This window comes from Natator depressus, chromosome 28, assembly GCF_965152275.1.
Source record: "Natator depressus isolate rNatDep1 chromosome 28, rNatDep2.hap1, whole genome shotgun sequence".
In the NCBI taxonomy this organism is placed as follows: Eukaryota; Metazoa; Chordata; order Testudines; family Cheloniidae; genus Natator; species Natator depressus.
The window spans coordinates 12,293,412-12,320,272 of NC_134261.1; the positions used below are offsets into that span (position 1 = coordinate 12,293,412).

Sequence of the window (26,861 nt, forward strand, 5' to 3'; positions counted from 1 at the left end):
CGGCATGCGGAAGTGCAGGCCTGGCGCCGGAGCGCTGCCATGGAGCCCGGGCGGGGAGCCGGGCCGGGGCCGGGGCTGTGGCGCTGCGGGCGGCGGCTGCTCTGGGCCGCCTCCCTGCTCTGCGTCCTGCTGGACCTGCAGCTCCCAGGTAACCATGGCAACGCGCCGGAAGCGCCCCCTCCCGCCCGGCCACGCTTTAGCCCCGCCCCCTACGGCGGACCCAATAGCTCGCTTAGCCCCGCCCCTTTCTCCCTTGGCCCCGCCCCCTCACCGCAGGGCCAGTCCCCTGCTAGCCCCCCCGCGCTCTCCCGTCTGGCCCCGCCCCCTCCCATGTGGCCCCGCCCCTGCGCCGCTCGTAGCCCCGCCCCCTCCCTGCTGGCCCCGCCCCCTGGTCCGCTCGTAGCCCCGCCCCCACTGGGGTGACCACCCTACGTCTTAGCCCCGCCCCCTCCCTGCTGGCCCCGCCCCTGAGTCGCTCGTGGCCCCGCCCCTTCCTGCTGGCCCCGCCCCCTGGGCCGCTCGTAGCCCCTCCCCCACCGGGGCGACCACTCCACGTCATAGCCCCGCCCCCTCCCATCTCGCCCCGCCCCCTGAGCCGCTCGTAGCCCCGCCCCCCGGTCCGCTCGTAGCTGCGCACCCACCGGGGTGACCACCTCACGTCTTAGCCCCGCCCCCTCCCTGATGGCCCCGCCCCCTCCACCTTGATTCCACCCCTCCCTGCTGTCCCCTGCCCCCACCGCCTACCAGCGGCTCTTTAGCTCCTCCCCTGGCTCCTCCCACCTGCTGCTGGCTCTGCCCCCCTGGTGCTGCCCCCACCTGCAGAGAAGGGGAAGCCAGTGTGAAAAATCCAAGGGGGTGTGTGTGTGGGGGGGGGGGGTGATAGGCGCCTACAAAAGCCAAAGCCCCCAATATGGGGACTGTCCCTATCCAATCGGGACAGCTGGTCACCCTCAGGAAGCCAAATGCGGATGCCCCCCCTAATTGTCAGGGAAAGGGTGGGGCCTGGAGAGTGGAGTGGGGTGGGGTGGGAGGGGGTCAGGAGAAAGGGGGTGGAGAAGGTGAGGGGGGTTACAAGGCCGGAGATGGAGGGGGTAGGGTTAGGAGAGTGGGGGTGTGGCTGGTGGGGAAGGAAAGTGGGGGAGGGGTTGTGTGGGAGGGGAGAGGGGCAGGAGAGTGGGGGTGGTGCTGGTGGGGAAGCGGGTGGGGTTGGAAACATGGGGGGGTGGTTGTGTGGCGGGGGCAGCAGAGTGGGGGGTGACTAGTGGGGAAGAGGATGGGGTCAGAAAAGTGGGGGGGTGGTTGTGTGGCAGGGGGCAGGAGAGTGGGGGGTGGCTAGTGGGGAAGGAAAGTGGGGGTGGGGTTGTGTGGGAGGGGAGAGGGGCAGGAGAGTGGGGGTAGGGCTGGTGAGGAAGGCGAAGGGTCCCAAGACTGGGGGAGGTCAGGAGAGGGTGGATGAGCGACGGGGTGGGAAGGTGGCATCAAGGCAGGCAGGAAGGGGGCAAGACCATGAGAGTGGAGACTAGTGTAGAAGGGGATGGAGCTATGGGGGGAACTGGGCTGGGTGTGACAGGGCGGGGCCAGGAGAGTGGGGGCGGGGCTAATAGAAAGGGGGCGTGGCCAGGAACTTGGGGCGCGGGGCTAGTAGGAAATGGGCGGTTTTATGCTGCCTCGGGAAGGGGTGGAAGCGCCTCTACTGGGGGGTTTCAAAAGGAGGCTGGGGAGCCACGCGTCTGGGATGGTTTAGACACCACAGATCCTGCCTCTTGGGAGAGCCTGTGACTGTGGGACCCCATGAATGCTAGAGTGGTATTAAGTGCGGTGGTGTGTGGATCGGGGTCGGGGAGACGGGGATTTCAATGGGGCCCCCAGCCCTGACTCCCCTCTAACCAGTGAAGGTGAGACACTTTGTCCCCTACAGGTTTGCTGGCCTCCGGGCAGGCTGAGATCGAGAACCACCTGGAAATGGGGCGCAAGCTGCTGGCGGCCGGACAGCTGGCCGAGGCCCTGTCTCATTACCACTCCGCCGTCGGTAAGTACGCGCAGTGGTGGGGAAAGGAGGGGATGTCGCCAGCTAGCCAGGGAGCGCGTCGGCCCAGAGCCACGCTAGCCTCCTCCACGCTCCCAGCTGCGTCAGGCGGGCACGGGGCATCGGGGGTGCCCAGGGGCCAGTGGGCAGGAACTCAGCGCCAGGGCGGGGCGTTTGGCACAGAAGGACCTGCTGGGGACAGCTGTGGGGCACTGAGGTTGGCAGGAAGTGGGTAGTGAAATAGGATGGTTCACACGGGTGGAGGAGCGTCCGGCTCGGCTGCGATCCAAGGTCCACGTAGCCAGTGTACCGTCTCCAACGCCGCGTGCTTTGGAGGAAGATGTAAGAACCTCGCAATAGCAGGTAGGGTAAAAGTTGTCCCCACATCAGCTCTCAGCCTGGTCTTGAACAGAGATTGGCTTAAGTCCTGGAGCACTCTGTTCAATATCCCTTCCCAAATTGGATGTCGTTAACGAGGAGCACTGGCTACTCCAGCCCGCCGTAGAAACGGCCCATCCCTTTGTGACTCTCGTTAATCCTTGCCCCAACGACTTCCCGTGGCCGGGAGTTCTGTGTCCTTTGATCAGGTTTTGAATTCCCCACCTTTTGATCCTGTGTTCTCATGTTCTGAGGACAGAGGCAGGGAGAACAAAGCTGGGCGGGGCTAGAAGATGGGGGGGGCAGGACTCCAGTAATATATTCTCCCCCCTGCAGAAGGCGACCCCAAGAATTACCTCACCTATTACAAGCGAGCGACCATCTACTTGGCCATGGGCAAGTTCCGCTCGGCACTACCCGACCTGTCGAAGGCCATTGAGCTCAAGCCGGACTTCCTGGCCGTAAGTCCCACCCACTGTTCCCACTTCTGGCTCGCAGGGATATTAACTAATGGTAGATTACTTTTGCTGCCCCGTGCAGAGCGATGGAGGGGCTGCTGCCCTCCTGGGGGACGTGGCCGTGTCCCTTTTGAACCGGAGAATGCTTGGCCCTCCAAGGACGTTGTCACTTCTCCATGCGGAATAGCCCCCTTGGCTGCTGATCTGTTCCAGGCAGAGCTGGTCGGGAATTGCTCGATGGAGAATTTGTTTTGGTCCGAAAAAGCTGATTGGTTCTCAGCAGACAGAAAGTCACCCCAGGGTCAGGTCCCCGTTCCCATATCCCAGGAGAGTGGTCTCTCTGAAGGAATACTGACGTACTTACACAAAGAAGGGAGAGTGGCTCTCCCCTGGGGGTCAGAGCGCTCCACTCGGGGGTGGGAGACCCAGATTCATAGATCCCAAGGCCGGAAAGGACCTCTCTGATCATCTAGTCTGACCGCCGGTGTAATAAACACCAGAGAACTGCCCCAAAATACTTCCGGGTTGAACTGCAGCAGCTCTCGTCGAAAAACATCCGATCGTGATTTAAACACGGCCGGGGTGGTCACTCTTTAAACACAGTAACCCTCACAGTGAAAAAAGTACGCCTTATTTTCCGTTTGAATTTGTCCAGCTTCACTATCCAGCCATCGGAGCTGGCTAGACCTTTTTCTCCTCGATGGAAGAGCCAGCTGTTCTCGCGTTCCTGTTCTCCACATTGGTGCTTATAAACTGTGATCAAGTCACCCCGTCATCTTCTCTCTATCAAGCTAAACAGATCAATCTCCCGCCGTCTCTCATTCTCAGGCATATTTCCCAATCTTTGAATCAAATTGTCCACGTCCTTTGGGAGTTGTGGAACCCTGCAGCTGGACACAGGATACCAGCAGCGATGGTCACCGAATACAGAGATAACATTACCCACGTGCTCCTACTCGAGATTCCCCTCTCGAATCCCTGGGCCGAAAACCATGCAGATCGGGGACTTGAACCCAGGTCTCCCACATCCCCTGCAATAGCTCTAACCACTAGGCATTGGCTATTCTGGGCCCTCTCTCTCTCTCTCTTTCTGCCTGAGCTCAGACACAGCTGTTCAGAATGATTCCCTGCCAGCTCTGAGCTGCCAAAGCTGGTTCAAAACCGGCTTGGCTGGATGCGTGTTGACACAAAGATGTAAATAGAATTGCCGTTCTCCTTTTGTGGCCAAAACAAGGTAGTTAAGGCACATGACTGGGAGAGCTCGGTGGATTCGCCCGACTGCCTCCCAGCTGGGCCTGAGGCCAGTCCCGGCCTTTTTCTGGCCCTCAGTTTCCCTCTCTGGGGCTAATGACAAGCCCCCCCCGGGATTAACCAGGGTCTGTGAACTGCTTTGGTATGCTGGAGGTGCAATGGGGAGCGCCAGCGAAAATTTACAAATCATACTGGTCCTGAAAATCTGGCTGCCTATTCTTCTTCTCCCTCACGGCACTGAGTCTCAGGGCCCAGGGCAATCGATTTGGGCGGCAGGCCTAAAAGTTGCAGGGCAGACATGCAGGACCTGAGAGCCAGGGCTCCAGCCTAACCCCGAGTGTCTACACTCCAGTGTTGAGCCCCGCAAGTCAGCTGACCTGGGCTGTGCCGTGGGTCATTGATTGCAGCGTACATGGACCCTGCGAGAAAGTGGCTGGTTCTGATTTTAAAAGTCACTTCAGCCAGATTCCTTTTTTTTTTTTTTTTTTTTAAAGGTAAGAATGTCCCTAAAAACCTAGCTCGGGGGTTCTCAAACTGGGGGTCACGAGGTTATTACAGGGAGGTTGCGAGTTGCCAAGCCCATGCATGTTTGGCCTCCAGCTGCCAGCCACATGCGGGGCTGCCAGCCCAAGCCCTTCCGAGCTGGGTGATTGGAGAGCAGCAGCTGCTCGCCAGGCGCCCAGCCCTAAAGGCAGCACCAACCCCCAACAGAAACGCAGAAGTAAGGGTGGCATAGTACAGCGAGAGTGGGGTCTTCACAGCCTGAAATATTTTCAAAGGGGATCCCAGCAAAAAAAAAATTTTGAGAACCCCTGCCACATCACCCTGTGCCTCAGTTTCCCCAACCTGTAAAACAGGGGCAATGATGCTGAATCTCCTTTGGAACGTGCTCTGAGCTCCATAGATGAAAAGTGTTAGGTCTGAAATGTTAGATAGCCTTGACTTTTCCATACCACATAGGCTCATCCCCCGGATGCTTTAGGAAGCCTCCCCCAGGAACTGAACTTTGCATATCTGTTGTGGCGGCCATTAAGGCCTCGATTCGGCGAGGCGCTTCAGCGAGAGTGCTGCCTTTTGCAACTGACCGGGCTTAAGCTTTAAGGACTTTGCCTCCATCGACGGTGCCGATTTGAATCTGCCGTTGCCGGAGTCTCTCACCCTGGGAATCTGCTCTCTCTCTCCTCTCCAGGCCAGGCTGCAGAGGGGCAGCATTCTCCTGAAGCAGGGCAACACGGAGCAGGCCAAGCAGGACTTTGAAGCTGTGGTGAGTGCCGGGAGAAGGGACCCCTCGTGAGAGGCGTGGGAATGGGGGGTCAGCGACTGGAGCCCAAGGCGGCTCTGCCGGATCTCAGCAATTGTCCTGGCTTTGCTGCTTTGCGTTGGATAACATCGCCCTTCCCTGCCGTGGCATCCCCACTCACCCTCCTGTGCGGTCGGTCCGAGCACAGCTGGGAAGATGTTCTCTGCGCTGGGGGTCGCGGGTCCAGCTGGCCGCCTTTCTGTCCCCGAAGGGCACTGGCTGGGGGACACTCCCCGTTTGTCGAAGGGCTCCCTCTAGGCCTCTGCCAATCCTTGTTGGTTTTCCCCCCCCCCCGCTTCCCCCTTCCTGCCCCCGCAGCTGCAGAGCGATCCCAGCCACAAGGAGGCTCAGAGCCAGCTAGCCAGACTCACCGAGCTGGAAGTGTCCATGCAGGAGGCCCGGGCAGCCTATCAGAGGACAGACTACGCGGGAGCCATCCGCATCCTGGAGCGAGCTGTCGAGGTACCTGTCAGGAGAGGGGGCTGTCCCCCTCCGTGGGGATCACGCCGTCTCTGAGAGCAGGGGAGAGCATCTCTCAGTCTCACAGGGATGCTGTGTTCGGCCAAGCTGCTGTGACCAGTGGTCCTTCGTAACCCGGTTGGGCTTGTAACGATGCTGGTTCGGGCGGGACCCAACCGAGAGTGCCAGTTCAGGGCAAATTGCTTAGCTGGGCAGTTACAGCCCCAGGCTGGGGTTTCTGGGCACACCAAGGCAAACCCAACCAGCCAGCCAGAGAGGACTTTGGTTTTACCCCACCGGCTAACCACAAGTCACACAAGCAATTCCCTTAGACGCTCCAGTTTCCCAATATCCCCACCAGTGCCCCTCGTCATGGGGACGAATTGTTATGAAAACCAATACCCCAGTAAAAGAAAAAAGGTTCCCTCGATCCCAAAGGACCAAGCCCCAGACCCAGGTCAATCTACAAATCAGATCTTACCCACAAATCACGCTGTGGCCAATTCTTTAGAATCTAAAATCTAAAGGTTCATTCATAAAAGGAAACAAGATAGAGATGAGAGCCAGAATTGGTTACATGGACTCAATGACAGACAGTAACGGCCAAGTTCTTGGTTCAGGCTTGTAGCAGGGATGGAATAAACGGCAGGTTCAAATCCCGTCTCTGGAGAACATCTCCACCTGGGATGGGTCTTTCAGTCCTTGGTTCAGAGCTTCCGTTTGTAGCAAAGTCCCTCCAGAGGTCGGAAGCAGGATTGAAGACCAGATGGGGGAGCTGCAGCAGCTCTTCATAGTCTCCTGCCATGTGGTCTGTCTTTCTTTGTCCCAAAGGCAAGCTGTCCAGCCCATGGCCTGGAAACATCGCAGAGTACTGTCCATAGGCAGGTCCCTGCCTGCCTGGCTGAGTCCCCAGGCATGTCTGCCTTCTCTCAATGGGTCACTCGTATCGCTGATGGCCCTTAATGGGCCATCCAGCAGGCTAGGCCGAGCTGACACCAACTTGTCTGGGGTGTCCCCCAGAAGCAGAGCACAAGTTTGAAATACAGACAGTGTAGAGCCAATATTCCTAACTTCGACTACAAAAATGATACCCACATATAGAGAGCATAATCCTGACCAGCAAACCATCACCTTGTCTTAGACACCTCATTTGACCCCCTTTATATAAGATTCGGTGCCATTACAGGACCTTGGTTGCAACAATGTTCTATATCGTCCCAGGTTATGCCAATAATGTCACAGGGCTACACCCCCGCCCCCATGCTGCACTCTCAGGGCAGGAAGGCAGGTGCATCATGGACGTTTGTCGTTCAGCAGCCTCCGGTTCCCACATAACCCGCTTCACCTCTGTAGGCCAGGGCTCCCTGGCCGGACTACATCTCCCATGATGCACAGCAGCCACGGACTCCCATGATGCATCCCCTCACGCTCCGTGATATCTGCCCAAGGAGCCTGGTCTGTAGAAGTGAGCAGGAACATAAATCACCCAAACTACATCTCCCGTGGTCCATGGCGCTCTCCCCTCTTGGAGAGGGAAGGAGGGGGCATGTTGGGAGTCCCTGGCTGCGGTGCATCATGGGAGATGTGGTCCAGCCAGGAAGCCTGGCCCGTAGCAGGGAATGGGGGAGATGAGGCACCCGACTTACGATTCCCCGGGGCAATGCGGCAGCATTTCCAGTTGCAGCTCCAGATACAGTCCCACGTCTGCTTACAGCAGCCTGGGCTGGCAGAGGCCTTGCGCCGGACCTTGGAGCGGTGGAAGAACACCCGGGCCGATGGTGCAGCGAGGTTAGGGGACGGGGGGGTGGCCGAGGCTAGGAGTATCGGGTGTTGGGCTTGGAAGTACGAACGTGAAACCATAGAGATCTTCGGTCCCCCTGCCGCCGCCTTAAAAAGCCAGAGGGATCTTGAACAAAGGAGCTGGCGGTGGGTCCCCCCGAACCTTGCCTCAGTTTCCCCTCTCTGGTGGAAGACGGCGCACCATAAAGCCCCCTTTCCCAGGGTGCATTTATCGTCGAAAACGCAGGTCGCCCTCACTCCGGGCGGGGTCCAGCCCCCTCCTCGGACCAATGCTGGTTCACACCCGGCACCTCGCCTCACCTTTCTCGTTTGCTTCCTTGGGCGCAGATCTCCCCGTGGGCCCCCGAGGCCAAGGAGCTGCGCGCCGAGTGCCATCTCCTGCTGGGCGACTACGGCAAGGCCATCCTGGACCTGAAACCCACCACCAAGCTCCGCGCCGACAACCGGGCAGCTTTCCTTAAGCTCAGCCAGCTCTACTACGGCCTGGGGGAGCACGAGGAGGCCCTGGCGTGAGTTGGGGGGCACCAGGCGGTGCTGGCAGGGGTGCGGGATGTCTGCGGGGGTGGACAAGGAACCTCCCCCCACCAGGCCACCTTGAATCCCTGCCCTGGAGGTGCCAGGCTTTGACTCCGAGCCCCGCCCATGTGCGCTGGGATCTTGGGGAGTGGGGGACCCCGGCATCTCCAAGACAACCCCGCCCTGCCTATACCCCTCTCTCCGCTCCCCAGGCAGGTGCGTGAATGTCTCAAGCTGGATCAGGACGACAAGGCATGCTTTGCCCACTACAAGCAGGTCAAGAAGCTCTCCAAGCAGCTGGAGTCGGCCGAGGAGCACGTCCAAGCGCAGAGGTGACGGCCGTGCCCCCTCGCTCTCTGCCACCCTGAGAGGCTGGGTCCTCCCAGCCGGGTGTGCCGTGGCACTCGTAGGCCTCTAGGGGGCGCCTGGGGGCATGCTGGGAGTAGTGGAGGGGCTGAGATGCAGCCGCCTCTGGGGTGGGACATGGGGGCTCTTTATACAGGGATCCCCTGCCCAGCTCTGAGAGGCCGCCATCTCTGGAGTGGGGCGCGAGGGCTGGCTAAACCGGAATCCTGGGGGCAGGCGGGTATTCTGGGATCTCTTCCACTGCCCCTTTCCCCTGGAAGCCCCGGCTGGCTCGAGGTCTGGCATGTTTTGGGTGCTCCAGAGTCGTCTGCTGGTGCCAGCCCTGAGTTTGGCCCCTTTGGCCCATTGGAGCCCCGCCGGCGGGTGACATGTGCCGTTCCTGGGGACAGGTACGAGGAAGCCATCGACAAGTACAAAGCGGCCATGAAGACGGAATCGCAAGTGGAAGTTTACATCATCAGGGCCAAGGCCCGCATCTGTCACTGCCTCTCCAAGGTGAGCCCGGCCTCGCGCCAGCATCCACCCTGCACGCTGCCAGGAGAGCTGGTGGGAGACACACACAACGGGGTTGGGATGGCCGTACATACGCAGACTCCTCGCCCAGTGCTGGGATGCAGCCACCTCTGGGGTGGGGCGCTGGGGCTGTGTAGACACGGATTCCTCGTCCGGTGCTGAGATGCAGCCACTTGTGGGGTGGGGCGCTGGGGCTGTGTATACACGGATTCCTCTTCCCTTGCTGAGATGAGGCCACTTCTGGGGTGGGGCGCTGGGGCTGTGTATACACAGATTCCTTGTCCGGTGCTGAGATGCAGCCACCTCTGGGGTGGGGTGCTGGGGCTGTGTATACACGGATTCCTCTTCCCTTGCTGAGATGCAGCCACCTCTGGGGTGGGGCGCTGGGGCTGTCTATACACAGATTCCTCTCCCAGTGTTGAGATGCGGCCACTTCTGGGGTGGGGCGCTGGGGCTGTGTATACACGGATTCCTCTTCCCTTGCTGAGATGCGGCCACTTCTGGGGTGGGGCGCTGGGGCTGTGTATACACGGATTCCTCTTCCCTTGCTGAGATGAGGCCACTTCTGGGGTGGGGCGCTGGGGCTGTGTATACACGGATTCCTCTTCCCTTGCTGAGATGCAGCCACTTCTGGGGTGGGGCGCTGGGGCTGTGTATACACGGATTCCTCGCCCGGTGCTGAGATGCAGCCACCTCTGGGGTGGGGCGCTGGGGCTCTGTACACACGGATTCCTCGCCCGGTGCTGAGATGCGGCCACCTCTAGGGTGGGGCGCTGGGGCTGTCTATACACGGATTCCTCGCCCGGTGCTGAGATGCGGCCACCTCTAGGGTGGGGCGCTGGGGCTGTGTATACATGGATTCCTCTTCCCTTGCTGAGCTGCGGCCACCTCTGGGGAGGGGCGCAGGGGCTGTGTATACACGGATTACTCGCCCGGTGCTGGGATGCAGCCACCTCTGGGGTGGGGCGCCGGGGCTGTGTAGACACGGATTCCTCGTCCGGTGCTGAGATGCAGCCACTTGTGGGGTGGGGCGCTGGGGCTGTGTATACACGGATTCCTCTTCCCTTGCTGAGATGAGGCCACTTCTGGGGTGGGGCGCTGGGGCTGTGTATACACAGATTCCTCGTCCGGTGCTGAGATGCAGCCACCTCTGGGGTGGGGTGCTGGGGCTGTGTATACACGGATTCCTCTTCCCTTGCTGAGATGCGGCCACCTCTGGGGTGGGGCGCTGGGGCTGTGTATACACGGATTCCTCTTCCCTTGCTGAGATGCAGCCACTTCTGGGGTGGGGCGCTGGGGCTGTGTATACACGGATTCCTCGCCCGGTGCTGAGATGCAGCCACCTCTGGGGTGGGGCGCTGGGGCTCTGTACACACGGATTCCTCGCCCGGTGCTGAGATGCGGCCACCTCTAGGGTGGGGCGCTGGGGCTGTCTATACACGGATTCCTCGCCCGGTGCTGAGATGCGGCCACCTCTAGGGTGGGGCGCTGGGGCTGTGTATACATGGATTCCACTTCCCTTGCTGAGCTGCGGCCACCTCTGGGGAGGGGCGCAGGGGCTGTGTATACACGGATTCCTCGCCCGGTGCTGAGATGCGGCCACCTCTAGGGTGGGGCGCTGGGGCTGTGTATACATGGATTCCTCTTCCCTTGCTGAGATGCGGCCACCTCTGGGGTGGGGCGCTGGGCTGTGTATACACGGATTCCACTTCCCTTGCTGAGCTGCGGCCACCTCTGGGGAGGGGCGCAGGGGCTGTGTATACACGGATTCCTCGCCCGGTGCTGAGATGGCAGGGACACACACACACACACAGAGCAGGGCCCGTCCCCTCCAGCAGGGGGCGGCAGGGACACACACACACACACACACACACACACAGCAGAGCCGAGCCGAGCCCATCCCCTCCAGCAGGGGGCGGCAGGGACACACACACACACAGAGCGCAGGGCCCGTCCCCTCCAGCAGGGGGCAGAGAGAGCCCAGCCCAGAGCCTGCACCCGACACCTGCGTTCTGTGTCAAGGGGCGTGGTGGAGGTCTGTGATTGATTGGATCTAAGCCCCACCCCCTGCTGGCAATCGGGTAGATAAGGACGAGGCCAGCAGCAAAATCTTTTGCATCCTTCCCAAAACCACACGCTGGCTGCGAGCCGAGCGTCCGGGAGGAAGCAGGGTCTCTGCCGTTGCTCCCATACACCCCTGTCCCGCGCTCGGTGGGCCTGGCTCTGGATGCTCCTGCCTGTGGTTAGAGCTGGTCCGAAATTGGGGATTAATTTCCTGCTGAAAAATTAGACTTTTTCCCCCCCTTGAGTTTCGGCGCCTGAAATTGTTCTGGTTTTCCGACGGAAAATCCAAAATATTGTAGGAGAGGAGAGACTCGGCCTGCCAAAATACCCCGCAGTGTTCTCGTGGAGGGTGTCACGGATTCACAGGTTGTGCCCACTCTTGGGCCCCGTGCGGTCCGTGGGGGGGACCCCCTTCAGTGAAACAGCCCTTCTCGGGGGTCCACTCTCTCTCAAGGGTTAAACCCCTCCGCCTCCTGGAGCCGCACCTCTCCGAGCCTTAGCACGCCTGTTTCTCGCTGTGGGCCCCCCTCTTCTGTCCTCTGGCCCCCTCTGGCTGGAACCGGCTGGTCAGGTCACCCCGGGGTCCTCTCTCCGCAGCCCATTGTCCTCCCACGGGCCAGAACCGGCTGGGCCTCCCGGTCACCAGTCGCTGGGGTCTCCATTCTCCAGGCCATTGGCCGGGGTCTCCCTCGCCCATCCTGTGTCCCAAAAAACTCCCTCTCCCATCCCCTCGGTAAACCAGCAACCCCCAGGGAACCTGAGTCCCACCCGCTCGGCATGCAAAGCACAGGAAAAACAAGGAAACCCCCCACTTCGTCACAGAGGGGGAAGGTTTTGCTGGCCAATGATCCAGGAGCCCTACTTGTGGTTGACGGGCTGGCCTGGGAATCAGAACTCCTGGGTTCGATTTCTGGTGCTGCCGCAGACTCGCTGCGTGACGGAGCGGGAGTCGCCGAAGGCGACGCGGTCGAAAGCTGCTGGGTGATTGACCCACCCCAAGGGGACTGAATATGAACTCGGAATCAGGGGTAGCCCTGTTAGACTGTAGCCACAGAAACAAGGTGCCACCCGACTCCTCGTCTTTTTGAATACAAACTCGTCACTTTTGAAAACGGTGCCTTGAATTTGCGTGCCTCAGTTTCCCTCGGTGAAATGGGGAGAAATGACCCTTCCCTGCATTGCAGCGGGGCCGGTGAGGGTGGACCTCCAAATGCATGCAAGGAGCTGGCCCAACCCAGCTCTCTAGGGACCGCGAGTGCACTAGTGGGCTTGGGCGGGAGGGAAGGCGCGTTCGGCAGGACGGGAGAGGAAGCGCAAACCCCTTGCCAGCTCGGGGGGAGGCAGGGACCGTTCACACCGGCACGGGGCCGGGGTTGGAACTTGTGGGCGCAATCTCTGTGTCTGTGTCCCCCCAGGCGCCCCGGCACACCCGCGTTTCCCAGCGTAAGACCCCTGCACCGCAATGCAGCGGTGCCCACGCTAGGGGCTCCCTGTATGGCTAATGCAGCTAGATTAACACCCGCGGGGTGTGGAGGTCTCACGCCCACCAGAGCAGACCTACGGGAGAGGGGGCAGGTGTGGAGAGAACAGTGGGTGTGTGTCTGGGGAGGGGGCAGCCCGTGCCCAGAAGGTGGGAATGGGGGACATCCTGGAGACGGTGAGGGGGGGATGCATGTCCCAGAGGGTATGGGGCGTGTCTGGGAGGGCTAATGGGTCACATCCCAGAGAGGATGGGGGGACATATCTCAGAGAGTGTGGGGCATAGGTCTCGGGGCCAGTGGGGGGTGTCCTGGAGATGGTGGGGGTGCATGTCTGGAGGAGGGCAGTTGTGCCCATCCCAGAGAGCATGGTGGGGGGGGAGAGGGGGCAGTCAGTGGGGTGTGTCCCCGAGAGGCTGGGGTTTGCCCCGGGCGGCGGGGATTGGGGTGCAGTAATCTAGAGGGGCGGAACAGCCCCACGGCCGCAGCCTGACCCACCTCTCTCCCCCGCAACCCGACAGAGCAAACGGCCCCAGGAAGCCATCGACGTGTGCACGGAGGCTCACCAGCGGGACCCACGCAACGTCTTCGTCCTGCGTGACCGGGCCGAGGCCTACATCCTGAACGAGGAGTTCCAGCAAGGTAGGGCGCGGCCGGCCCGAGCGAGAGCAGCCCGGTCCCCGGCCCTTCCTCTGGGGAACCTTCAGGAGACTGGAGCAGGGCCAGCTCGAGAGCCGGGCGCCCTCCCCGCATTCAACCCGTGCGGTCTCGCCCCGTCCTCCCAGCCACCGACAATGCTCTGGCCACAGCCCTCGGGGAAGGCTGGCAGGCGGTGCGGCCTAGCGGCTTGAGCACTGCCCTGGGGGTCGGGGCTCCTGGGCTCTATCCCAGGCCGGGGACAGGAGTGGGGTCGAGGGGGTTAGAACGGGGCGGGTCTGGGAGTCGGGACTCCTGGGTTCTGTCCCAGCTCTGACAGGAAGGTGGGGTAGGGCCAGTGTGTCTGGGGGCACCTCCTGGAGAGGGTGGGGGGGTGCATGTCTGGGAGCCAGGACTCCTGGGTTCTAGATCAGCTGTGAAGGGGAGTGGCGTGGTGTATAGTGCGTTCAAGTGGGAGGGGTCTTTTTGTCTATATTTTTGAATGGAAAATTTAACAAGAAAAATTGGCAGAAATCGAGATGAAAACTGGTACCTCCTGGGTGATGTACTTCTGGGGCTGGGGGCCCTTGTCGGACTACATATCCCATGATGCTCTGCAGTCCTCCCTCGCGGAGACAGGAGGGATCGCCTCCTGGGAATTGTAGTTCGGGTTCCTTATGAGTCTGGGGTGCCTGGTTAAAGGACATCTCCCACGGCCCACACCACAGTCTTCGAGATGGGCGGTGGGGCATGGCGGGAGCTGTACTGGGAGGTGTCCTGCTCCCCTCGTTCTCTCTGGGATGGGCCCCCGGGACAGACTCCGCCTTCCATGAGACCCTTCTGCCAGGGGCTCCCATGATGCACTGTTGCGGCTCAGCAAGAGGAGAGACCGCGGTGCATCGTGGGAGTGTACCTCATGCCCTCTGTTGGGCTGCATCTCTCACGATCGCCCCTTTTGGAGAGGCAATGCCCAAGGGAACTCTGTCGCCGCGGTGCATCTTGGGAGCTGTAGTTCCCCGGGGGCAGCCCGGCCCACAGAGGAGAACCAGGCCCCCGAGGCGCCCGAACTACAAGCCCCAACAGCGGCGGTGCCTGGCAATCGGCCGCGACGGCTCTGGGCTGGTTCCCCGGCGAAGGGCGCCGTGCGGGAACTGGGGGCACGGTGTGAGGCAGCTCTGCTTGGTTCACAGCGGTGGAGGATTACCAGGAGGCCAAGGAGTTTGACGGGGAAAACGAGGAGGTGAAGGAGGGGCTGGAGAGAGCCCAGAAGCTGCTGAAGCAGTCAAAGAAACGGGACTACTACAAGATCCTGGGGATCCGGAGGTGGGTGTCATTTCCCAGGCGGGGGTTTGAACCAGCAGGATGGGATCTCCCCAGCCAGACCTCAGGGCTGCCCGGAGCCCTCAGGGGGCTTGTGGGACCCACCCCCCAACGGGAAGGCGTTTCAGGACCCCCGGGCCGTGAGGAAGTGGGGATCGGTACGACAGAGCCCAGAGTTTCACTTTATTTTCAGTCTGAATTTTGTCCCGCTTCAACATCCAGCCGTTGGTTCTTCGACCTTTGTCTGCTAGATCAAAGAGCCCGCTTTCGGTGCCCCATGTGGGTCCTTCTAGCCTGCGATCAGGTCCCCTCCCGCTTCACCTTCTCGGTGTTAGCCTAAACAGACTGAGCGGGCTATAAAGCGTGGAGGTTTTTCAGTCCTTTCATCATTCTTGTGGCCCTCCCCTCCGGTTTGTCAACGTCCTTGTGGAACTGGGGACCCCAGAACTGGACTCTCCGGTGGCCTGGCTAGTGTAGACAGGGCCCCTGCTTGGCCCATCCGCCGGCGCCATCCCCCCCCCATCCGCTGCCGTGTTCTTATGCCACCTGCTTGGCCCCCACCCCCAGGAACGCCAACAAGCAGGAGATCATCAAGGCCTACCGGAAGCTGGCCCAGCAATGGCATCCCGACAACTTCCAGTCCGAGGACGAGAAGAAGGAGGCGGAGAAGAAGTTCATCGACATCGCGGCCGCTAAAGAGGTCCTGACAGACCCAGGTAAGGCCCGGCCGGGGGTGGACGAACAGACGGGCTGGTGCGTGGAGTGCCCGAGACTCGCCCAAGAGCCCCTGGCATAGCTACCCTCCGAGGGCCACGTGGTCCCACAGTGTCTCCGAGACTGGGCCCCTGTTTCCCACCGGGGCTCTCAGCACATCAGACTCCCGAGAGGGGCTTTTCCTGCTCAGGGAGCCCCAGAAACAGCGAAGCCAGGCAGAAGCCGTCAGTCACCCGGCACAGAGCGCCGGGCGGTGGTCGGGTTAGCGGGGACAAGCCAAGAAAGAGTTCCTGTAGGCGGAGGCACCCTCCCCGGAGAAATCGCATTCTCCTGGGGCCCTGTGTCGGTCTCTCTGTATGTTCTTGGTCCCCCCTTAGTCCCCAGACACACCCGGGCTGCCTCTGCTTTGGGGTTTGTTGTCTGGCCACAGGTGCCAACCCCGGGGCTGGCGCATCCCCTTAGTGCCCTGGGAGAAGTGATCTCTTCCCAGCCAGTGGGGAGCAATGCCTAGTGGGTAGGCGCAGGTCCTAAACGTTACCCCGAATCCCCTGCTTCACCACGCCTTTCCCTTCCAGACATGCGGCAGAAGTTTGACTCCGGAGAGGACCCCTTGGACCCCGAGAACCAGCAAGGGGGGGGAGGGCACCCCCACCAGTGGCCTTTTGAGTTTAACCCTTTCGGCTCTGGCAATTTTCACTTCAAATTCCACTTCAATTAGCTCAGGGCGGGAGGAAGAGCTCCGGACTGCGCGTCGAGGGGAGACCGGGGCTGACGGTCTCTCCTGTAGACTCCAGCACGGGCCCCGGAGTCGCCTCCCGCTCATCGTGTCAAATGTGTCCTGCCACGTTTCTTTCTGGCCTGGGAACGGGGCCATTTCTGGGGCATTTGCTTTCCCCGTGACCTGCAGAGAGGTAGAGAATGAAATGGTTTTGCCGCCTCTCTATGGTGTCTCAAGAAGGCCTGCGAGGATCTCTCTTTCTATGCTGAATTTCCCGGAGAACTAATTGGATTCTCTCCGTCTGTGCATCCCATCTTCGGCCCTGGAGTGAGACATGCACCTAGCCCCCCATGCTTTCCCTTCATCCAGCTGGGCATCGGTTTGAATTCCGATCCTCTCAATCTCTTCTCGTTTGTGGTGTGCGACGGCTAACGCCCAAGGCACGCTTAGGAGAAAAGCGGTCTGCGTTGAAGGTTCGGCGTGAGGGTTGATTGGAAATTGCCCATCAAAAGGAGAATTATTCGCCCCGGGCGTGACTGGGGTGTCTGCCACAGGGAAACTTTTTGGGAAACGCGTCGGCCTTTGGTTGGAAAAACAAACGCATGCCTCAAAAATGAAAAATTTTCAATTTGGACTCACGGGAGTTGTCATTCAGGGGGCTTCATGCCTCCTATGGGCTTGGCCTGCCTCTGCAGTAATGCAGCAGGGGCTCCCATACTGCACGGAGGCATCATGGGAGATGTAGTCCAGCCAGGGCATCTGGGCTACAGACCAGAAAGGGGGCACAAGGTGCCCGAACTACCTCCCCCATGAAGATGTCACCACATCCAAGTCAAAAATCAGTCAGCTTTTGAATTTTCGCTAGGAAATTGAAATTGTCCTGCAGGAAAATTGAGTCAAAACCACTTTTTTTATTTCTTCATTTTTTTTGAGATTTTTCTTATACCCGTCTCCCTTTTTTCCAAGCCCACCCCCATCACGTCATCGGGGGGCTGAGAGAGCACGGGACCCCCATAGCCGACCTCCAACGAGCCCTGTAAAGCAAGTGAAAGCCAGCCAGCCATTTCTGCTCGATGTGTGTGGTTTACAAACCAATCAGAGTCCCTTGGGGGAAAAATATGTGCTGGATTATTTATTAGTATTTTTTTAATGAACCAAAAAAAGCCTTTTTTCCCCCGAAGAAAATCTCCCTTGCACAGTGACGAGCTCTTGGTGAAAACTCACCCAAATTCCTGGAAAACCGGCTCTTTCCTGATATATTTTTCACAGAGAAACAAAATTTGTTTCCCCATCTTGGCAAAATCCCTCCCAGGCCTTTGCGTAGCTAAAAAAGACGCAGCCCCGCTAATGTTTCCCTTTTCCGCATCCCTTTCGGTGGGCTAAGCGGTTCTTTACTCCTGGCTGTACGAGGACTCTGTTGATTTCTGTCAGGGCTGATGAAAGGCTAAGCAGGAATTTTAATTCGGTTAACAATCATTCCCACCCTCCGTGCTGCTTGCTCCCACCCCCCTCTGGCTGGTAACGGTGCAGTCAGCCCTGCTGACGTTTTATAACTGACCTGGATTTATTTTCTCCCCCGTTGGCTCTTTTATAGATACGATTTTTAACGTTGATTTCTTTTCAGGAGCGGGTTGTAATCATTGCACAGGCAAGGGGTGGCAGGCGCCGCCCCCGAGGTTGGGATTAAAGTTTGTATTGCAAACAGGGTCCCATTTTCCCTTTCCCTCTTTGGGCTCAGGCCTGCTCGAGCTGGGATGAAAAAGGAGGAACGGAGGTTTGCTTCTTTATGGAGGCCTGAAAGGGTTAATGTTGGTAATTTTCGTAGCCTCCAGGCTCTGGTGTCTTTTTCCTGCAAGGGGCGGGGGGGGGGGGGGTGATGCTGGTTGTGACTTTCTGGCTCTGCCTGGCCCAGGGGGAAGGGTAGCTCTTTAACGCCAAGAACTTTTCTCCCACCTGTATATTAGGCCTTTGAGTTGTTGGCATGAAACAGGCCTGCCCCCCTCCCAAGTACGGGGTTAGAGGCCCTCACCAAGATCTGCAAATGGGGCCGGGGGGACCTCTGGCGTTTAGTGCATGAGCAGAGCCCTGGGCACAAAGAACATTTGGGGTCCCACCTCCTGCTCCTCCTCTTCCCCCCCCCGCTCCAGACCCCACCCCCAGCCAGGCCAGGAGCCAGGCCCTGGTAAGAGCTACCCAGGGAGCCCCGCACTCTCCACTGGCGCGGGGGGGCCAGGCATGTGAGCCGGAGCTCCATGGGCAGCTCTTACCAGCACCCGGCCAGGGGGCGGGACCACAGTCGTCCCACCCCCACCCCCAATTCTACCCACGGGCTGGCGCTCCCGCAAATCGGCCAGGGCCCGTGCCTTACTCATCCCCGTGCCCCAGCCTCTCCTGCCCAAGCTCCAAGCCGCATCCCTATCACTGCTCCCCAAGCAGTCCCGGGTTACCGTAGCTCCCCACCATAGTCACCAGCTGGGGCTCCGGCCTCCCCGGCGCCCCCCCCCAGGGAACACTTGGCCTTTGCGTTCAAACACATTTATTTTGTGCAAAACAGGTGGAAAAGTCTGGCTCTGCGCGTCCGCCTCTCCCCGGCCCCCGCGAACTCCAGGCGGCCGAAGAGCGCGGTGCCGGCTTTGCGACAGACTCCAGCCACCTCTGCGCCTCCTGGAACCGTCCCAGCCCCACGGCGCGCGACCAGGGCGGGGAAGGCCGCCCTCGCTTCCCGGTGGGACCGAGCCGCTCCCCTCCAAGCCGGTCCGCCGGCAGCGCTGGGCCCCCGCGGGTTTTCAAGCTGGTGGGGGAAATGATCAACATGCCCCCCCCACCCCTGGCAGGGAAATCGCAGCCACGTTCCGGAGCCGAGCGGTTGCCGATCGAGTTAATCGAAAACGCCAGCGTCTCCCCGTTTTGTCTCCACTTGGACTTGAACGAGAATCGGCCTTTCCAGCCAAAACCGTGGAACTTCCCCCTTTTGACAGTTTCTGATCCTCTTTTAAAAAAAAAAAATCCCCCCCCCCCCAAAAAAAAACCCCAGGGCAACGAAGCGGAACCGACCCCTTCCCCAAACAGTTTTGTTTTCCGTGCGTCGGCCTTTTCCCATGGGGAAAAAAAAATCTCATTGAAAAATTCCTCTTTGCACTGGGAAGCGCGAATCTAGACTCATGCTTCAGGGCTTCACCTGGTTGCCGCTAGGGTCAGGAAGGTTCCCCCCACCCACCCATTGAGCCAGGTGCATCTGGGTTCCCTCCCCCTCCCCAACTTTCTCTGAGGCATCAGGGATCGACCAGGGCTGGAGATGAGACACTGGCCCGAAAACCTTCTTTCCAGCTGCCTGGCTGCTCCCATGCTCTGGGTCCAACCGATCACGGGCTTTGGGGTCAGGAAGGACTCCCCCCCCCAAGTCAGATGAGCAGGAACATTGTGGGGGGGCGGGGTCTTTGGGGGGGGGTTGTCCTCCGCTGCTCGCCCCCTGGGATCCTGGCGTGGCCGGGGGGGGGCCCTGGGCTGGGCGACCGACCGGAGTCTTCTGGCCTCGCAAGTCGTCAAACGGTCCTGCCCCTCTCCGGTTCCCGGGGATCGGCCAGGCGCCAGGGGCGGCGGAGTCCGGTGCAGGGTGGGAGATGGGGTGGGGGGCTTGCGGCTGGTGTCCCCCCCCCCCCGATCCCACCCCTAGACGTAGGCGTTCTTGCCGTATTGCCCACCGGTGCTGGCGTCGGACCCCCTCCACAGGCGACTGGGGCCGGCCTTGGGGAGGGTGTAGTGGAAGCTGGGGGGACACAACGGGGAGGGCCGGGGTCACACGCACGCCCAGCCGGAGTCCTGGGGGCCACCAGGCCCGGGCTGGGGGGAGCTCCCCCACCCCTCCTCTGCTGCAGGGCAAGGGCCCTCCCCGAGACCACTGGGCCTGCCCCGGGATCACAGGGCCCGCCCCGGGATCACAGGGCCCTGCCCACCGTTACCTCTTGTCCTGCGGGGACGGGGTGCAGCAGGACCCCAGGAGGCAGCCGCCCCCGACGATGGCCAGCAGGGACCCGCTCCAGCCCACGTACAGCGCCGGGCCGATCTCGTACCTGCAGGTGCGGAGAGACGGGGCGGGGGGGGTCAGGGCCGTGGGGCAGGATCCCACCCCCCTGCTGCCCCCCAGCCCAGCCCGCCGGACTCACTTGGTGCCGGGGAAGAGGGGGTCGAAGAAGTCGCGGGTGATGTTGAAGGCGTACCAGGAGAGCGCCACCATCCCGCACAGCCCTGGGGGGGAGAGGGGAGACATGAGCGCCTCGGGGGGCGGGCCCGCGACCCCCACCGCCCCGGTGCACAGCGCTGGGGCTGTTCCCTGCCCCCAGGGCCCAGCAGGGGGGGATCGGGGCCATGGCCCAGGCACCCCGCGCTGGGGCTGTTCCCTGCCCCCAGGGCCCATAGGGGGCGGATCGGGGGTGTGGCCAAGGCACCCCGCGCTGGGGCTGTTCCCTCCCCCCAGGACCCATTGGGGGCAGAGCGGGGGTGTGGACAGAGCACCCCACCCTGAGGCTGTTCCCTCCCCCCAGGACCCATCGGGGGCAGATCGGGGGTGTGGACAGAGCACCCCACGTTGTGGCTGTTCCCTGCCCCCCAGGGCCCAGCAGGGCGGACCGGGGGCATGGCCAAGGCACCCCGCTCTGGGACTGTTCCAGGGCCCATAGGGGGCAGATTGGGGGCATGGCCAAGGCACCCCACCCTGGGGCTGTTCCAGGGCCCATAGGGGGCAGATCGGGGGCATGGCCAAGGCACCCCGCGCCCTGGCTGTTCCCTCCCCCCAGGGCCCAGCAGGGGCGGATCGGGGACGTGATCGGAGCTCCCCACATTGGGGCTATTCCCTGCCCCCCAGGGCCCAGCGGGGGGGACCGGGGGCATGGCCAAGGCACCCCACCCTGGGGCTGTTCCCTGCCCCCCAGGGCCCATAGGGGGCAGATTGGGGGCATGGCCAAGGCACCCCACCCTGGGGCCGTTCCCTGCCCCCCAGGGTCCATTGGGGGTGGATCGGGGGCATGGCCAAGGCACCCCACCCTGTGGCTGTTCCCTGCCCCCCAGGGCCCATGGGGGCGGATCGGGGGCATGGCCAAGGCACCCCGCGCTGGGGCTGTTCCCTGCCCCCCAGGGGGCGGAGCGGGGGCACTGCAAGGCGCTCACCCCCCAGGATGAACATGCAGCCCCCAGTGGCCGCCATCTTCCCCTTGGCTGCGGGGTTCCCGTTGGCCACCTTGGTGCACTTCATCCCCACCACGCTGCAGACGATGGCCAGGAAGCCGAAGAGCAGCGCCGTGATCATCAGGGCTCGGCAGGCCTGCAGGTAGCCTGGGGAGGGGTACAAGGAATGGGGGGGGCTGAATAGCTGAGAAGTCGTGGATTGCCCCCCCCCCGCCCTGGATCTAGGACAGGGGAGACCCACGGGGCTTCGGGCCACCCCAAACTCTTTCCAACTGAGCAGCGGAAAGCGCCGCGGAAGAGCGAGACCTCCGCGTGCCTCAGTTTCCCCATCTACAATGGGACTCGGGGGATTCGCCCCCTACCTGACAGGGTCAAGACGGGGGCGGGGGGGCACTCAGGTACAGCCGTGACCGGCTAGACGTGTATCTACGCCAGACAGGGGTAAAAAAAACGCGCATGCCACCCAGATCCCTGTGGACCGTCCTCCACCCGGCGCGGGAAGGGGAGTTCACACGGTACAGACGCCGGATCGGTTGCTTCATGTGAGCGCGACCCGCCTCGCCGGGGGGCCCCCGCTGGCCCGGGCGCCGCCCAGAGCCCCCGAGAGCGGGGCCCTGTTGTCCTGGATCCTGCCTAGACCTGAACCCAGAGCCGGGCCGCAAATGTGATGTGGACTCCGGGCCACGCGGCGCCGGTGCAGGGACCCAACCGGGGACGGTTCAGTCCATGAGCCGGGGCCGTCGGAGAGACTCACGGGGCGGGGAAGCGGTGGTAGGTTGGGACGGGCCCCTGTGGGGAGCTGCGCTCTCCCCCCACTCAGCGGGCAAATCCACTGACTTCAAAACCTGACCCGCCGCCCCCCGCCCCCAACCCACCGGCCCCCACTCCCCTCCCAGAGCCGGGGAGAGAACCCAGGAGTCCTGGCTCCCAGCCCCCCCTGCTCTAACCCACCAGCCCCCACTCCCCTGCCAGAGCCAGGGAGAGAACCCAGGAGTCCGGGCTCCCAGCTCCACCCCTGCTCTAACCCACCAGCCCCCACTCCCCTGCCAGAGCCAGGGAGAGAACCCAGGAGTCCGGGCTCCCAGCTCCACCCCTACCCCTGCTCTAACCCACCAGCCCCCACTCCCCTCCCAGAGCCAGGGAGACAACCCAGGAGTCCGGGCTCCCAACCCCCCCTGCTCTGACCCACCAGCCCCCACTCTCCTGCCAGAGCCAGGGAGAGAACCCAGGAGTCCGGGCTCCCAGCCCCCACTCCCCTCCCAGAGCCAGAACCCAGGAGTCCTGGCTACCAGACACCCCTGCTCTAACCCACCAGCCCCCACTCCCCTCCCAGAGCCGGGGAGAGAGCCCAGGAGTCCTGGCTCCCAGACCCCCTTTCACCTACTTCCCTCCGAGAGTCTGTTCTCTCTCTGTCTGTGAGAGAGAGAGAGAGAGAGAGAGAGAGCACTGCTTGTGTGGGGTCTGGTGGGTCAGAGCAGGGGGGGCTGGGAGCCAGGACTCCTGGGTTCTCTTCCCGGCTCTGGGAGGGGAGTGGGGGCTGGTGGGTTAGAGCAGGGGGGCTGGGAGCCAGGACTCCTGGGTTCTCTCCTCGGCTCTGGGAGGGGAGTGGGGGTTGGTGGGTTAGAGCGGGGGGGCTGGGAGCCAGGACTCCTGGGTTCTCTCCCCAGTTCTGGGAGGGGAGTGGGGCCTTGTGGCTTAGAGCAGGGTGGGCTGGGAGCCAGGACTCCTGGGTTCTCTCCCATCTGTCGGGTCGGGGGGACCCTGTTTGGATGCAAAATGTAACCCTTACCACCCTGAGCACATCCGCCAACCCCCCGCCCAGGGTCCAGACGCCTGGCAGGGCGTGTGAGGGCAGGGGATGCCCCGCGGGCACCAAGCCCCAAAGCGTCGGGAGCTTCCACCCCCCTTGGGACACCTGCCAGCGCCGGGGGCCTGGGGCCAGGCTCCCGGCTTTCGCCCTGGCGCCGGGGCTGAGCCGTGCGAGGCTGGGCAAACAGGGGCTGCCCGCCTGGCTGGGGAGTGGGCTCCGGCCCAGGGCACCTCACCAGCCCCTGCTGCCTGAAGGGTGGCGACCCCTACCCAGCTGCTCAGGGGGGCGTTCCTTCCGTTCAGCTCTTAAGTGTCCAGCCCCACTGCACAGAGGGGGAAACTCAGGCACGGGGAGCCTATGGCAGGAGTACAGATAGAACCCAGGAGTCCTGGTTCTCAGCCCCCCCCCCCCCCCCGCGCTCTAACCACCAGCCCCTACTCCCCGCCTGGAGCCAGGGGGAGAACCCAGGAGTCCTGGCCCCCAAGCTACCTCCACCCCAATCCTCTGGGCGCGCTTCCACCTTGGGCTGAGATACTCCCGGGGCGGGCGCGGGGGCGGGGGGCAGAGTCTCAGCCCCTCTCCCCGATTTACTATCTGCTTGGGCAGCTGTCACGAGGCGCCCGGGGCCCACGGGGGGTGGGGGAGGTCCCGGCTCTGCAGGGGGGGCTCCGGGCGCGGGGCGCAGGGGGAGGGAAGGGGGGTCCCGGCTCTAAAGGGGGGCTCCGGGCCCAGGGCGCACGGGGAGGGGAGTCCCGACTCTGCAGGGGGGCCTCCGGTCCCGGGGCGCACGGGGAGGGAAGGGGGGTCCCGGCTCTAAAGGGGGGCTCCGGGCCCAGGGCGCACGGGGAGAGGAGGGGGGTCTTGGCTCTGTGGGGGGGGGGGCTCCGGCTCTCCGGGGGGGCTCCGGGGCGCAGAGGGCGGGGGTCCCGGTTACCGGACACCCCCAGCATGGAGGGCAAGCCCCAGCAGTTGTAGACGCCGGTGGAGTCGATGGCGCAGCTCTGCCAGAGGTTCTCGAAGAAGGTGGAGGTGGTGATCACGTTGCCCTCCACCGTGGACACCCGCCAGTAGCTGTTGGGCAGCGTCACCCCCAGCAGCGCCCAGCCGAAGGAGCCCAGGAAGAAGCCCCCCGCCTCCACCGCCGCGACCATGGCGCGCCCGGGGCGCACGGGCAGGGGCGCACGGGGAGCCGGGGCGCACGGGCGAGCGGCGGGTGGCTCAGCCCGGAGCGGCCAGCCGGGTAAAACCAGAGGCCGCCTCTTGACGTCAGGGCGGGATAACGGGGCCGAGCAGCGGCTAACGGGGCGGGGTAGGTGCGTGAGTTGGGCATGGGGGGTCGGGGGCGGGTTTGCGCACCGTCTGCGTGGATCTCTGGCTCGCTGGGTGTGGGCGTCCCCCCTCCCCCAGCTATGAACGTGACTCAGGCCTCTCCTAGACCCAGGGAGAGAACCCAGGAGTCCTGGCTCCCAAGCAACCTCCACCCCAATCCTCTAGGTCCCACTCTGCAGCCTTACTTAAGAGCGTTTCCAGTTTGGGCTGAGATACTCCCGGGGCGGGGGCGGGGGGCAGAGTCTCAGCCCCTCTCCCCAATTTACTATCTGCTTGGGCAGCTGTCACGAGGCGCCCGGGGCCCACAGGGGGTGGGGGAGGTCCCGGCTCTAAAGGGGGGCGCCGGGCCCAGGGGGCACGGGGAGGGGAGTCCCGACTCTGCGGGGGGGGCCTCCGGTCCCGGGGCGCACGGGGAGGGGAGGGGGGTCCCGGCTCTAAAGGGGGGGCTCCGGGGCGCAGAGGGCGGGGGGGGGTCCCGGTTACCCGTCAGCCCCAGCATGGAGGGGAAGTCCCTGCAGTTGTAGACGCCGGTGGAGTCGGTGGCGCAGCTCTGCCAGAGGTTCTCGAAGAGGGTGGAGGTGGTGATCACGTTGCCCTCCACCGTGGACACCCGCCAGTAGCTGTTGGGCAGCGTCACCCCCAGCAGCGCCCAGCCGAAGGAGCCCAGGAAGAAGCCCCCCGCCTCCACCGCCGCGGCCATGGCGCGCCCGGGGCGCACGGGGAGCTGGAGCGCACGGGCAGGGGCGCACGGGCGAGCGGCGGATGGCTCAGCCCCGAGCGGCCAGCCAGGTAACACCAGAGGCGGCCTCTTGACGTCAGGGCGGGATAACGGAGCTGAGCAGCGGCTAACGGGGCGGGGTAGGTGTGAGAGTTGGGCGTGGGGGGCGGGTTTGATCTCTGGCTCGCTGGGTGTTTGCGTCCCCCCTCCCCCAGCTATGAACGTGACTCAGGCCTCTCCTAGAGCTGGGGGTGGAACCCAGGAGTCCTGGCTCCCAGCCCGCCCCCCTGCTCTAACCCACCAGCCCCCACTCACCTCCCAGAGCCAGGGACAGAACCCAGGAGTCCTGGCTCCCAGCCCCCCCTGCTCTGACCCTCTAGATTCGACTCCATTCCCCTCCTAAAGCTGGGGAGAGAATCCAGGAGTCCTGGCTCCCAGCTTGCCTGACCTAGGTGATCGGATGCCACAGCATGACCCCCGCTTCCCGCCCCCCCCGGAGCCTGATCCCACAGCATCCCATCCATCCCTCTCGCAGGTCATGTTGACCTTCACCCAGGCTGTAATGGGCTTGAGTCTGGCCCCTTTGACTCCAGCCCACTGAGCTCCATCGGTCACAGCTCATTCCCAAACTACCCCGCCAGGAGCTGCGGCCTCTCGCCAGCCTCCAGCATGGCCCCCGTGCAAGGAAACCCCTTTCTCTTTGCGCCAGGCTCCTAGGAACCTGCCCCCGAGGGCAGCCCCTTCTGGGGTGAAGTGCAAAATCTGTGGCCGAGGGCGGAAGGAGAGGGACAGGCTTGCCTGCAGCTGCTCCTGCAGGGAGAGCCGGGATGCACACTCCCTTGCGATAGCCAAGGACATGATAAGCTTCTCTCGGGCTGCGTTCCAGACCCTGAGCGCATGCGCCCCTTCCTGTTGACGCCCGCCACCCAGGGAATACCCACCTTTCCTCTTGGGAGGCCGCCAGCACCGGACGAGGAGCGGTGGGCCGGGCAGCGGTCTCCCCCGGATGCATAGTTGGAAAGGGGCTGGTGCATTGCACAATCCCCGAGGCATACGCTTGGCTTAGCAAGGGCAACAGGACGCTGGGTTCTGGGCCGTGACAAAGGGCGATTTCTCAGAGCCAGTGCCAACCGCCGGCAACTGAGTCTGCCCGGGTTCAGCCAGAGAATAAGAGGCAGATGATCCCGACGGGGAGGCGGTTAGCCATCAGAGGGTGTCACGCATTTGTGTACAACCTATTGGAAAAACAAGAAAATCCCCCACTTCATCACGGAGGGATTTATTTCTCCAACCCTCCTGAATCAAGCCCCCGTCCAATCTATATTTCTCCTGAAACCTGGCGCCGCTCAGAGGCAAGACGCCTTTGTGCCGGGCTGGGCCCAGAGCTCAGCACTTCCCCAGAGAGTTTTCCCAGCCTTCCTCCTCTGAGCTGGACAAACACCAGAGGAGACGCCAACGCCTGCCTCGGTTGCCCTGGGTCTCTCCTGCCTGGCAGGGGTTACCTGAATGCAGCAGTGCCCAGCTAGCCAGGGGGCAGAGCAGGCTGCTGCTGCCTCTCCCACCCACTTGATTGCCCATCGAGGTGGGGGCAGGGATAGCTCAGTGGTTTGGGCATTAGCCTGCTAAACCCAGGGTTGTGAGTTCAATCCTTGAGGGGGCCATTTGGGGCCTGGCACTGCAGGGGGTTGGGCTAGACAACCTCCTGAGGCCCCTTCCACCCCGATCTTCTACGATTCTTTCTGTGGGGCCAACCGGAGCTGGAGTTTCCCAGCCCGGCAAACACAGCTGTTGGTCTCTCTGCTTTCGTTTGTGCAGTTCGGGTGTGG

At 62.6% G+C, this 26,861-nt stretch overlaps 2 protein-coding genes across 3 annotated transcripts; one reads left to right on the forward strand and one right to left on the reverse strand.

Moving 5' to 3' along the window:
• The first annotated feature begins 5 nt into the window (after positions 1 to 5).
• Positions 6 to 17,718, forward strand: LOC141978917 (dnaJ homolog subfamily C member 3-like). Its single transcript, XM_074941298.1, has 12 exons — positions 6 to 148; positions 1,919 to 2,029; positions 2,741 to 2,865; positions 5,303 to 5,377; positions 5,732 to 5,875; positions 8,000 to 8,181; positions 8,401 to 8,520; positions 8,944 to 9,049; positions 13,131 to 13,251; positions 14,436 to 14,568; positions 15,133 to 15,281; positions 15,855 to 17,718. The coding sequence occupies exons 1-12, from the start codon at positions 40 to 42 to the stop codon at positions 15,995 to 15,997; spliced, it is 1,518 nt and encodes a 505-aa protein (XP_074797399.1). The 5' UTR covers positions 6 to 39; the 3' UTR covers positions 15,998 to 17,718.
• A 1,930-nt stretch (positions 17,719 to 19,648) lies between these two features.
• On the reverse strand, positions 19,649 to 25,017 carry CLDN15 (claudin 15). Of its 2 annotated transcripts, none has more exons than XM_074941324.1 (5): positions 24,801 to 25,017; positions 21,161 to 21,325; positions 20,161 to 20,242; positions 19,957 to 20,067; positions 19,649 to 19,763 (listed from the first exon to the last, which is right to left on the reverse strand). In XM_074941324.1, the coding sequence occupies exons 1-5, from the start codon at positions 25,015 to 25,017 to the stop codon at positions 19,667 to 19,669; spliced, it is 672 nt and encodes a 223-aa protein (XP_074797425.1). In that variant the 3' UTR covers positions 19,649 to 19,666. The 2 variants fall into 2 exon arrangements, with proteins under 2 accessions (XP_074797425.1, XP_074797424.1); XM_074941323.1 differs by lacking the exon at positions 24,801 to 25,017 and adding an exon at positions 23,923 to 24,177.
• Positions 25,018 to 26,861: the final 1,844 nt, after the last annotated feature.